Below are 12,354 nucleotides of genomic sequence, written 5' to 3'. Positions count from 1 at the left end.
AACATTCGATTAAAGACATATTTTTTGCTATCTTTTCTCATTCAAATGAGTGGATGTTATCAAGTATCATCCTGCTATATCCCGAAGTGTCTTTAAATTAATCTGGTTGTATACTCTAAACTGCAAACTTATTGCAACCCTGTTTAACAAATAGCTAACTCTGGTCCAGTGCGGCTAATCTCCCTTGCTGGCTTGTCTAGGCTGTGGTAGAAATAATTAACAATCTACAGTTACCTCAGAAAACAGCAATACAGTGCAATGGTTTAGGTTTGTGTGGCAATGCTATGTAAGGTCCTGATTTGTTTCCCTACTTGCAGCTGCTTGTTTCCACAGTTTGACCAGGTTTAGGTTTCTATATGCCTTTCAGTGTTTCTGTAAAGTGTTAATAAACTCTATATTGAATCAGGTCCGGGAAAAGCATTTTCCAGTACTTCCAGACTGCTATTATTTACTATGTATATTTACTATATATATTGCCAAACCAGGCTAGAAGTATTTCACTGAAGTTTTATTTTTAAAGACTGGGGGTGAAAAACAATGTTGGTGACAAATTTTGAAGGTACCAATGTGAGTTACATGCTGCAATCCTGTTCAGTTCTCACATTTGTTCTGTATCTACCCACTGTTTGTGGGTAGATACACTGTTTTTCTTTGAAAACTCCCTGTGGCTTCTAAATTCACAATCAGACACATTATTACTGGATCAGAAAAACAAACAAACAAACAAACAGTCCCATAGCTTCAGTAGGATTGTGTGCATAAATAAATACAAACCATTTTTCAATTATTAATGTAAGATTTTTACATTTTCAAAGACTGCCATTAGCAAACAGGAAGCTTTGAGTAGTTACTCAGAAACAAAGTAAGTAAATCTTCATTTGTATTAAGTTCTGTAACGTGTTACATTTTGTATTTTTATTTTTTTTCTATTTAGTCAAATAATCTGTGAAATAATCACTTGGCCAGAGTAGGGGTGACTTGATAAGGTGAACTGCATGCTGCAGGAGATTAAAGCTTATAGCAAGAGGCTGTGTTGCCTGACCTCTGGAGTGAGGAGGTTAACTGCAATTTTCTAGCATTTGCAGAAATTGTGAGTTCTTATTAGGTTTAAAGCCTGAACTGAGAACTTCATTTAGACAGCTTTTCTTCAGCACTGTCACTTTTCTTCTAGGTGGTATAAAGGCATGCCAAATCCAGTGTCACCATTCATGATCTCAGCTTAGAGAGAATAAACTTTTTGTTTGTTTTATATTTAAAATAAATGTAAAAAAAAAAAAAAAAATGAATAGATAAAAATGAGTTTAGAATCACAGAATGGTTTGAGTTGGAAAAGACCATTAAAGATCACCTTGTCTAAACTCCCTGCCATGGGCAGGGACAGCTCCTACTAGACCAGGCTTCTCAAAGCCCCATCCAACCAAGCCTTGAACACCTCCAGGGATGGGGCATCCACAGCTTCTCTGTGCAACCTGTTCTAGTGCCTCACCACCACCATAGTAAAGAACTTCTTCCTTATATGTAATTTAAATCTAGCCTCTTTTAATTTAAAACCATTACTTATTTTCCTGTCAGTATTGTCCCTAGTAAAAATCTCTCCCCATCTGTTTTTTTATAAGCCCCTTTTAAATACTGAAAGGCTGCAATGAGGCCTCTCCAGAACCTTCTCTTCTTGAGGCTGAACACTCCCAGCTCCATCAGCCTGTCTTCACAGGAAAGGTGCTCCAGCTATCTGATCATCCTTGTGGCCCTCCCCTGGACTTGCTCCAGCAGGTCCATGTCTTTCTCTTGTTGCTGCCTCAACCTGCTAGCTAGCTACAGTTTTTTTTTTTTTTGATGCAGCCCAGGATACTCTTGGTTTACATTTCTAGTTCATGTTCAATTTTTCATCCACCAGCACCCCTGGGTCCTTATCCTCAGGGCTGCTCTCAATTCATTCTTCACCCAACCTGCATTTGTGTTTAGTATAGTCCTGACCCAGACACAGCACCTTCTACCTGGCCTTGTTGAGCTTCATAAGTTTCACACAGGCCCACCTCTCAAGCCCGTTAAGGGCCCTCTGGATGGCATTCCTTCGCTCCAGTGTGTTGACACTCCAATGTGTCATGTTGGTGTCATCCACAATCAGCACTTTTACATGACTGACATGATTAATTCACACCAAGTTGTATGAGATATTTTAACGTAATTTTTTTCTTTGCAGCTATTGGCTGACGAACAAGGTCCACATCAAACGACCCAGCACTGGTCTCCTCATGTACACGCTTGCCACCAGATTTTGTGATGAAATTCACCTGTATGGATTTTGGCCATTCCCGAAGGATTTACATGGAAAACCAGTCAAATATCATTATTATGATGATCTGAAGTATCGGTACTTTTCTAATGCCAGTCCTCACAGGATGCCATTAGAGTTTAAAACTTTATATGTATTACATAACAGAGGAGCACTTAAATTAACAACAGGGAAATGTGTACAGCAATAAAGCACATGCAAAGTACAGTAAGAAGTACAGAAGATGCACTTCATCATAAAGATGTTGTGGAATGGCAATGGGATCCCAATGAGGATATGTGTCAATACCCGCTAAGCCATTGGAAAAAGGAATTTTATCAGAAGTACATAACCAGCTATTATACCTGTAAAGTGCTATAAAACTAAGCTATCTTGACTGCAAGGGTTCAAGTAAGTGCCACTTTCACTAAGAACAAAGCTTGAATGTATACTCAGTAGTGTTTACAGAATCCACTGATACATTCATCATGAATTAAAGAAGAAAAATATAGCCTGCTTACTGCTGACTTGCCACTGTGGTCAGACAGCCCACAGAAGAAATCCCCCATGGATTGAATATTCTCTTGAGCAAATAAACCAGGCTTTTGCAGGAAAAGAGAAAAAAATCATGATGGGATTGAGTAGAGAAAGTGAAGTCCATAAGATCAAACAAATAAGTAAATGCCTTCAGTCAGGGGACTGTTTCTGATCTTGTATTATAACCTCAGCTTTTGTTGCTGTTTTTCTTATTGCTGTTGGTTGAATTTTGTTGTTTTTGAGTATTTGAATCCTTAAACTGTTTTGAGAATGTTATGAATAATTAAAAGTAAATATCTTATTGAATTGTCTTGGGAAACAAAAAAAAAAAAAAAAAGAAAAAAAAAAAGAGGTGGGAGGGTGGAGGGAAATATCAAATACTTTGTCAATTGTTGTTGTGTTGTATCCTGCTGTCACACAACCTTTAACCTCCCAATTGTTTTTCTAGCTACAGCTGTCAATACATGGAACCACTCAGAGATAGGTCATTTTGAGCCATTTTTTAATGAGAAGTGTTTCTGTTGTGTTCAGATTTGAAGACACACTTACAAAAAGGTGCCCTTATTTTTGGTACCAAAGATTGCTCTTGTAGTGTACACTATTTTTCCTTTCCTTGAAGAAATAGAGTAGATTTAGTATGATGTTTCTTTGCTGCTGAAGAGAACATGTTTTTTAAGTTTTGAGTGAAGCATCTCAAAGCAAAGACTCTTTACTTACTTTGCCTATAGAATCTAATTCTTCAGAAAAATCTGCAGGAGTAAAGAAGCTATTTCATGCATTCAAATATAAATATGATTTTTATTCCTAATTGAAAGGAAAACATAAAGTCTAAAGGAACTCAGGTGACATAGTGGAACATGTTTAAAGAAAAAAAAATGGTTTAGCCAATTAAATGCAAAATAAATGAACTGCAGATCAAGCAGTTCTTTTAAAGCTTAAATTTCTAATGGTGTTGGATGATATCTCTAATATACCTCTTTTCTGTGAGCTTGATGTTCTGATATGTAATTGCCTGAAATAACATAGAGCTGCATTATCTTACATTGATTTTTCTGAGCATCTTGTTTATTCATGAAAATGAGAGTTCTTTTCCTCTCTTCTTTCAGAAAAGAGAAGAAGGAATTACATTAGGGTAGGGTAGGGTGGAGTGTCAGTGCCACTTGTACAAAGATACAAAATGTGTGTGCATAATGATATGTGTTATCTCTAATGGAGCAGGTAAAGGAAGAACACTGTGGTTCCACCATTTTCATGTCAGTCTAGGATAAGAAGGAGACATGCAGGTACAATGTGTGGGTATTTTCTTGCTGTGTTTTCAACTCTAGTTTAGGTCCTCATCTCCAAATATTATATCAGTGCATCTCTTGAACTTTGAGCTAGTCTGAGCACTTTCATATGTAGCACAATACTCAAAAACATTTACTAGCTAAAAACATCACTTGTTACCTATTTTTCCTCTTAAGTTCACATGTGTTTCATTATGCATGGCCAGAGGTCTGTGATTATGCAAGTGCAGTAGGGTAAACCACTGCCTTGTAAACATGTTTGCCAGAAGTTGATGGGAAACAGAAAGTCATTATGCTGTACCTAGGACACAGTAGCATCTTTTCTTATTCACCTGTCTCTCCTACACAGGACAGTGTACTTCAGCTTATGTGGTCATAGCATGATCACCACTGAAACCAAGACAGCACTAGGTACTAGGTAGTACAGACCAGAATGTATTTAATTCTTGTTGATCAACCACATAGTGTTCTATGTATGCTGTATAAACCTGTAGTTTAGGACAAGGGTATTTCCTTGATGAAGGGTGGCCACATTCCTCTTCCTTCTGTTAGGGTTTTGCTGCTGTCAATTTTTTAAAACATATTTTATATACATTGACTGACTTTCCCTTGTTGAATTCACAGATGACAGTCTCACAGAAGCTCAGAAAAGCACCTGATGAGCTTTACCTTTTACTCTGAGAACATCTTTTGTTCTTCACTTTAGTGTTAGGCCAAAAAGGGAATTCAAGTAGACTAAAACACAAACTGACAGTTTATTGTTGTTGCTGTTGTTTTTGTTTTGTTGTTTTGTTGTTTTGTTTTGTTTTATTTGTTTGTTTAACCTCAGGGCAGGTTTTAGTCACAGAGAATCGCACAGAATGGCCAAGGGTGGAAGGGTTCATCTGGTCCAACCGCCTTGCTCAAGCAGGGCCACCTAGTGCAGGTTGCCCAGGACCATGTCCAAATGGCTTTTGAACACCTCCAGGGAGGGAGACTGCACACACTCTCTGGGTCACCTGTCGCAGTGCTCTGTCACTGTCACAACAGGCTTGTTCTTTCCCAAGTGCAGGACTTTGCATTCTTCTTGTTGAACTTCATAATGTTCATGTCAGCCCATTTCTCCAGCTTGTCCAGGTTTTTCTGGATAGCAGCATGACCCTCTGGCATATCATCCACTCCAAAGATTGCCTTTGTAAGTCAGCAGATGAAGAAAAATTTGTCCTGAGCCTGTTTTGCAAGAGTAACATTTGATTCTCTGTGAATGAAATCAACTTTAATACACAAGCCATGGAGTCCAAATTTCCACCTTGTGATTAATGTCTGGTAGGGTGATTCAGGGCAAGGTTTCTCAAATCTGCTTTGACACATGCTGTGATAGTAGCACCTGCTTCCAAGGCAACAGTAGCTTGTCTATACCTTCTCAAAACTGGGCCTTTACCTGCAGACTTCATATTTCACACTTCATATTTCACACTTCTGGCACCATGAGCTGCAGTCTTGTGGCTTTTTATCCTCACCCCCAATGCTTCTCGAAGCACCATCCACTCAAACTGACACCCAGGTGTGTTTCCACACAGAAAGCATAGTGACTCCTCACTAACCCATCTCTTGTCTCACCTGCCTCAGCTTTGTCCTGAGTTGGACTTGTAAGGAGGTGAGTGGCAGGTTTCAGAACATCATCTGAGGCAATTAGCAGTTGTAATCTTTGACCATGCAGGTTTTTACAAGTGCAAAGAGACTTTTTAGTCTATTGCTCTTGTATGAATTAAAATATATATACATGTATATGCATGTGTCCAGATGGAACCCAAAGCTTCTGGGGGTCCCTGGCATGTATGCAGTTTGGTGTGCTGCAAAGTGTCCATTTTGAGGTGCTTTGTGACCATCGGTTATAGTACAGTGACCTGAGGTTGGACATGCTCAGATGTTTTCCTGTTATCCCTCTCATTGCTGGGAGGCTGTGACAGTGGACTCATTGCCAACATCTTCTCACACCCTTCCCTTAGACGTCATGGCTCTATATTGCCCTGGAAGTCTTTGTGTATTTGTATCTAGGCAGCCCAGGTCCTGAAAGAGACCAGTTAACTTCCCCTGTGTGACACTTTCCCTACAGATGACTGGGGAAGGAGAGGGATGCCTTAGATGAATAGGGACTTTACTGCAGAATAAATTTCACCTTGTGGTCCTTCTCAGTGCAGCAGTCACCAGGTTAAGCCTCTGTAGCTGCCTTGGATGATTTCTCTTTTTCATAAACATTCATATATCGTGTGTTGCCTACAGCACATATCAGATAAGCAGGCTTTATTATGATTATTACTTTTATCATCCAACACTATCAACAGTTAATATGAAGTATATAGGATAAAAATAAGGATCCCTAATACTGTGACAATATCTGCGCTGTTGAGGATCATCTGTGGAACACCTATGGACTGAGTGTTCCTCAAATTCATCCTCACATAAATCGTATCAATTGCCAGCTATGGTTCCTAAATGTATGTTAAAAATAAGAACCGGGAGCTACATCAGGACAGCAGACAGTGTATATTTTTCAAATTGCTATGTTAATGTTTCTGTGGCAGAGAGTTTTTCTCTTATATTTCATAAAAATAATAGATAAATACCTTTGATTGTTACGTTTTCAGCGTTGGGACAATTCTTTCTCCCACAGCTCTGAGCCACTCTCCAGACACAAGATCTATTGAGCCTTTCAAACTTTGGCCAGTTTACACAACCTAATGTCTAATAAAAACTGTACCATTCTTTTGTTAAACAATAAAATCAAGACATTGATGACTTGAGGACAGCACCTTTTTTTTTTTTTTTTCTTTTTCTTTTTTTTTTAAATTTATTGCAATTTGAAGAAAAAGAGCTGTGGGTTCAGTACCTTTTATTAGTGTTTGATCTGGAAAAGTGCTGAGCACTCCTTACAGTGACTTTCCTGGGTGAGACATGTCCAGGATTTAGATGGGGATCTAGATTAGCATATTTCAGGATATGACTCTGAAATTGCACATTATTTATTTTTAAGAGCACTGTTACTTTGTGTAGGGAAAAGCACAATTCTTCTAAATGTAGATAAAACAGAGGAAGAGCGTTTACAGAGAGCATCATTCCTGCACAGTACTATTGCTACTGAGCATATGTAATACAATTTCTGTGGTTTAAAGTATTGATATGTATTCTGTCAGGATTGTCATGTCTGACACTTTAATATTATTTCAAGTATAGCTATTGGGGATTGTTTTTTTTATTTGTACAACTGTAAAATAAAGATTTTTTTTTCATTTTTTTTTCTGCTATATTCTCTTCCATATTCCTTTGTAACACAGTTGTGATAGTATTTTTCAATTACATACTTATTGTAAAGATATGTGAAAGGAGAGAGTGTGTCTGCTTGTTTAAGGGTGTCTGTTCAAGGACTTTCTCAACACAAAAGGGGATATTAAGAAAAGGAGGAAGCCATAAACAAGAACACAGACAGACACAAACCTGACCGACAAGTAACAGAGGTATTAACCAGGACTGAGTCCAGTCAGTCACGCTGCTGGTAAGGATACATGGAGTGTGAGAACGTTTCTTCCATTACGGTTATCTGATTGAAGACCTCCTCAAGTGGGCACTGAGGAAAAGGGGGAAGCAATAAAGTACACAGAGACACAAACATGGTAAACAAACGTAATGGCAACAAAGACAAGACGGTCACTCACAGTAACGTATGGACTGTCAAGAAACTGCACATGAACTGGGACTTAGTGACTGATGATATACAGACCTGAGGGTCCAGGATATCGGAGGGGGTCACTGGGACTGTGCCAGGTGATGAGGCAATGAGCAGGGAAAAGGGCCAGGGGGCAGAAAAATGGGGAACAGACAGAAAGGGTAGGAAAGGGGCCGGTCGCGTGTGAGCTGTAGCCGGTCAGCACGTTTGTCTGGCCGAGCCCTGCACCTGATTGCCACAGCCTATCTTGTCTCCCCATTAAATCCTCTCTCAGCAACCTCTCTGCGTGATCTTAGTCTCTGTCCTGGGGGGAAGGGAGGAGCAGCAGGGGCTTGGTGGCAGCTCCTGGGGACTGGGGTGAGTGGGCTGGCTGCTGGCTACCGGCGTCAGACTGCAGGCATCAGGCGGTGGGGGTCCCATGCTGGTGCTCAGGGCTGCGAATGTGGGTGTCCATGGATTGAGTGTGTGCACTGGTGAATTCAGCCAGCTCCAGTTACAAATCATAGATTCACTTAGGCTGGAAAAGATCTCCAAGATCAAGTCCAACTGTTAACCTAGCACTACCAAGTCTACCACTAAACCATGTCCCTAAGCAGTACATCTACACGTCTTTTGAATACTTTCAGGGATGGAGACTAAACTACTTCCCTGGGCAGCCTGTTCCAATACCTCACAACCCTTTTTTTTCCTAAAGAAATTTTTCCTAAAATCCAACTGAAACCTCTCCTGGTGCAACTTGAGGCCATTTCCTCTTATCACTTTTTGCTTGGGAGGAGAGACTGACCCCCACATCACTAGGACTTCCTTTGAGAGACAAATAGAGACAAATTTTTCCCTGGCCCCCATCTGTGCTCAGCAGCAGGGGCCCAGCACCAAGACCAGCCACTGCTCACAGAGCTGCTTTGAGGATTTCTGCCTCATGACAAGCCCCACTGGCAGCACTGTAACAAAAGCTCCTACAGAGTTTCCACTCCAAGAGGTGGTGGGTGGTAGGCCTCTGTGTGGCCTACCAAACCTCAAGGAGCCCTGCACTTACAGGGCCAAAAGCAAAGCATATCATGGTGCTACTGGGGTCTTGCTGACCAGCCTCCCATGTTGGCTGAGGGGGCAGCTACAACTCTGCATCCTGGCCATCATCCAGCTCCCAGCCCTCCTGCTCCCAGGGGCAACAGTGGGGCCAGCCCAGGGGGCAAGGAGAACAATCTACTGCTTCCTCCTGTGGTGCAAAGCAGGTGACACTTGCTTTGCTTTAGTCTGTACTCACAGCTCCAGGAGTACCAGAGTGGTACAGACCCACAGGACAGGAAGTGAAGTGATTTCAAGATAAGTTTAGTTAAGAAGTTTGACATCGGACAGATTGATCACTCTTTTCAACACTCCCATCACAGAGTTCTTAAACTCCCATGGTGAGCATCTTCTTGTTGATAAAGGTCAGCGAGCACGGTTGCCATCATGAAAGTAGCCCTTCTCCTCTACCCGTGTTTCCTAAGCTGTGTGTCTCTACGGGAGCACCTAAGCTGCCTCTGCTGTATCACAGACCTCTCCATGCAGTCCCTGGGGCTCATCACCTCCCTGCCTACCCCAGAGACCAGGAGCCTGTATTTGCAGCTCCGCTAACACACTAAGGTTCTTTCCTACACCCTCAGAGCTGGCAGGCAGGCAGTATCTCCAAACTTTTGTTTTCAGACATAGAGGCAGATGTGCTGAAGCACAGTGTGAAGATGTTGCTATAAACCTGGGAGAGAAATAACACTTATGGGCTGTGTTTTCCTTTCTCACTGTGGCTTGGGGGTAACTAGCCCTGGCTCAGCATGGTGCCAAGGCTGTTTTCTTCCTGCCAGGGAGAGCAATTTAAGCTGCCTTTTCTGTTTCTACTTTGCACCAGGTACTGACCTCCTCTGAGAGTCCCCGGGGACACAAGTTAAAGCAAGACCTGCCTGTCCACCCTCCCAGGCCACAGCACAGTCTCTTAAGACTGGAATAACAAGCTGATTGGCTTCTAATTGCATGTAATTAAGAAGCCAGTAAGCCTCTTTGAATCTAGCTCTTTTTAAGCCATGTGAGTTGAGCACTGTTATTCTGAGAGAGTGTAGGAATCAGAATTAGAGAGCAGCCCAGGGGACTGGTGGCAGCTCAGTTAACATCATTTAATGGAGCAGCATTACAGGCTATGGTTACCCCAGGGAGAACATGGTGCCTTGGCCTGTCGTCATGTTTGCACCCACTTTAATTTGTCTTAGGGGACACCCTAGTAATACATGGTGTTTCTAATCCTGGTAAAAGAGATCCTAGAAGATTTGGGTTTACATCTCCAACCTGTAAATACTCGAGAACCAGGTCTGATATCATTACGATATCTTACAAGTACGACCTCTCACTTCACAATGGTTGGCCCTGAAATGTGTATTGTCAAATGCTTCTTATTAAACTTTTGGCCTTCTGTAAAGGGATGTAGAGTTACTGAAAACGAACAGATGAGGAAGTCCGTGATCAATATGAGCGCATTCAGTCAGCTGAGAGTAACTGAGAGTAAAGCTTCTTGACAGCTCACTACTCTGAGCTGTGATAAGTCCTGTAGGTGAATTGTAAATACTGAGTTGTGGCAAAATACTGTAAGTGTTAAAATAAACCACAGATACATGCCACCTTCAGGAAACACCCTACAGCTTCCCTGGGAAGAGATGTGTTGCAAATTTACACCATCCACCCCCACTCAGTATTAAAGGTCAATTATGAGTTTGAGAGAAAAGAGGCTTTAGGCTTTGTCTAAAGCTATACTGGAAGCCAAATAAGCTTCTGGAGTCTCAGCTGGATGAATAGGGCAGGATGTCCCTCTTAGAATATAAAAAAATCCTTTTTCTTCCTTTTGTATTACTAGCGTTGGGATTGCTCAGCATGTCACCTTGCAAAGGAATGCCTTCTCTCCCAGTATTAGCATGAGTAAAATGCATCGTGATCCATTCATCCCCATGTGATTTTGGGGAATTCTTGCTTTTTTTCTTTTTATATTTTTCCATGTAATGGTTCAAAAAACTGTCTCACTACTGCTACTACATAGCCTTGTGAACAGACAAGGCTGCCCAGCTGGCATGTCTGCCAGCAGGCAGAACAAGTGTCCTCCTCTGTCCTAACTTTTGCACTTTATAGGCATTTCGAGTCTGGCTGGTGTTACATGAATGGAGAAGTGTCTGCCCTCGTGAGGCCCTACATGGAGTGCTGCATCCAGGTCTGGGGTTCTCAACACAAGAAAGATGTGGACCTGTTAAACTGGGTCCAGAGGAGGGCTGTGAGGATGATCAGAGAGATGGAGCACTTCTCCTACAAAGACAGGCTGAGAAAGCTGGGGATGTTCATCCTGGAGAAGAGAAGACACCGGAGAGACCTTATTGCAGCCTTCTCAGTACTTAAAAGAAGCTTTTTAAAAAGATAGAGAGAAATTTATTACACAGGCAGATGGTGATAGGACAAGGGAGAACAGTTTTAAACCAAAAGAAAGGAGATTTAGATTACATGTTCGGAGGAAATTCTTCACTCAGAGGGAGGTGACTCACTGGCACAGGTTGCCCAGAGAAGCTGTGGATGTCCCATCCCTGAAGGTGTTCAAGACCAGCCTGGATGGGGCTTTGAGCAACCTGATCTAGTGAGTGGCATCCCTGCCCATGGCAGGGGGTTGGAACTGGAATATCTTTAAGGTCCATTCTAACCCAAACCATTCTGTGATTCTATGATGACAAGTAGTGACTAAAACTAGAATAGGGTTGTCAAAGCAAGTGACTCAGCTTCAAAAGAGGTAATTAAGAAACAGGAGTCAGTAAAGGTAAAATTTTCTAGTTATCACTTTCAAAATTTTGTTAGGAGAACTAACAGCTTTTAGGCAGCTCCATCAGTCCTTCATTTGTTTCTCTGTCTTTCCCCTTACAATTTGCATATTATCCAAATGAGTATATCTCTCAGAAGTGAGAACTGGGATACATTAAAGCCTCTTGCCCAAGGGCAAGGAAAATGTTGTTCAGTAAAAGTGTCTCTGAACAAGACTCAGTGGAGGAAGGGGAGGGAGTTTCTGAAGTTTCTGATCATACGGTGGTTTACAACAAACAAAAATCCACACTATGTTTACATCAGAAATCTTGAAGCAGGATAAAATTGTTTATTAATACATTGTATTTAGTTTTCAAATATACATTATCAATATCCATCTGGCAAGGTATTCCTTTTCTATGGGAGCTTACTAGTACGTTTGGATGTGATTCCCAGGAAACGTATCTATTTTGTCTCTCCTTCAGAAAGACTTTGCACTGTGTCAGCACTGACAGCCGGCCCAGTGGTATGGCTGTGGATGGTCTCAGCACTCTGAAAGCAAACATACTGTCAGCTGCTGGGCTTGTGATGGTGCCACTGAGTGTATGCAATGTACAACATTCTTCAGTGCAGAATGCCAGGCATAACCCCTTTACAGAATGGGTCCCAGATACCTGTCAGGGCAGCCTGCTCATTATGAATGCCACATGAGTGTCGGGGATCACAGCCCAGCAGCAGAGAGCTCTGCCTGTGAACAG

The 12,354-nt window shown here is 41.6% G+C and overlaps 1 protein-coding gene across 2 annotated transcripts in view; it reads left to right on the top strand.

Moving 5' to 3' along the window:
- The window catches only part of ST8SIA4 (ST8 alpha-N-acetyl-neuraminide alpha-2,8-sialyltransferase 4), a 62,019-nt gene extending 53,942 nt beyond the window's left edge, over window positions 1–8,077 (top strand). For both annotated transcript variants that reach the window (XM_027446366.3, XM_038170638.2), the window contains one exon: window positions 2,201–8,077. In XM_027446366.3, the coding sequence (XP_027302167.2) occupies window positions 2,201–2,483 (283 nt within the window). In that variant the 3' untranslated portion in view covers window positions 2,484–8,077. The remainder of the gene's footprint in view (window positions 1–2,200) is intronic.
- The last annotated feature ends 4,277 nt before the right edge of the window (window positions 8,078–12,354 follow it).

The sequence above is a fragment of the Anas platyrhynchos genome, chromosome Z (genome assembly GCF_047663525.1).
Source record: "Anas platyrhynchos isolate ZD024472 breed Pekin duck chromosome Z, IASCAAS_PekinDuck_T2T, whole genome shotgun sequence".
NCBI lineage: Eukaryota > Metazoa > Chordata > Aves > Anseriformes > Anatidae > Anas > Anas platyrhynchos.
This window is presented reverse-complemented; position numbering and strand designations above follow the sequence as displayed.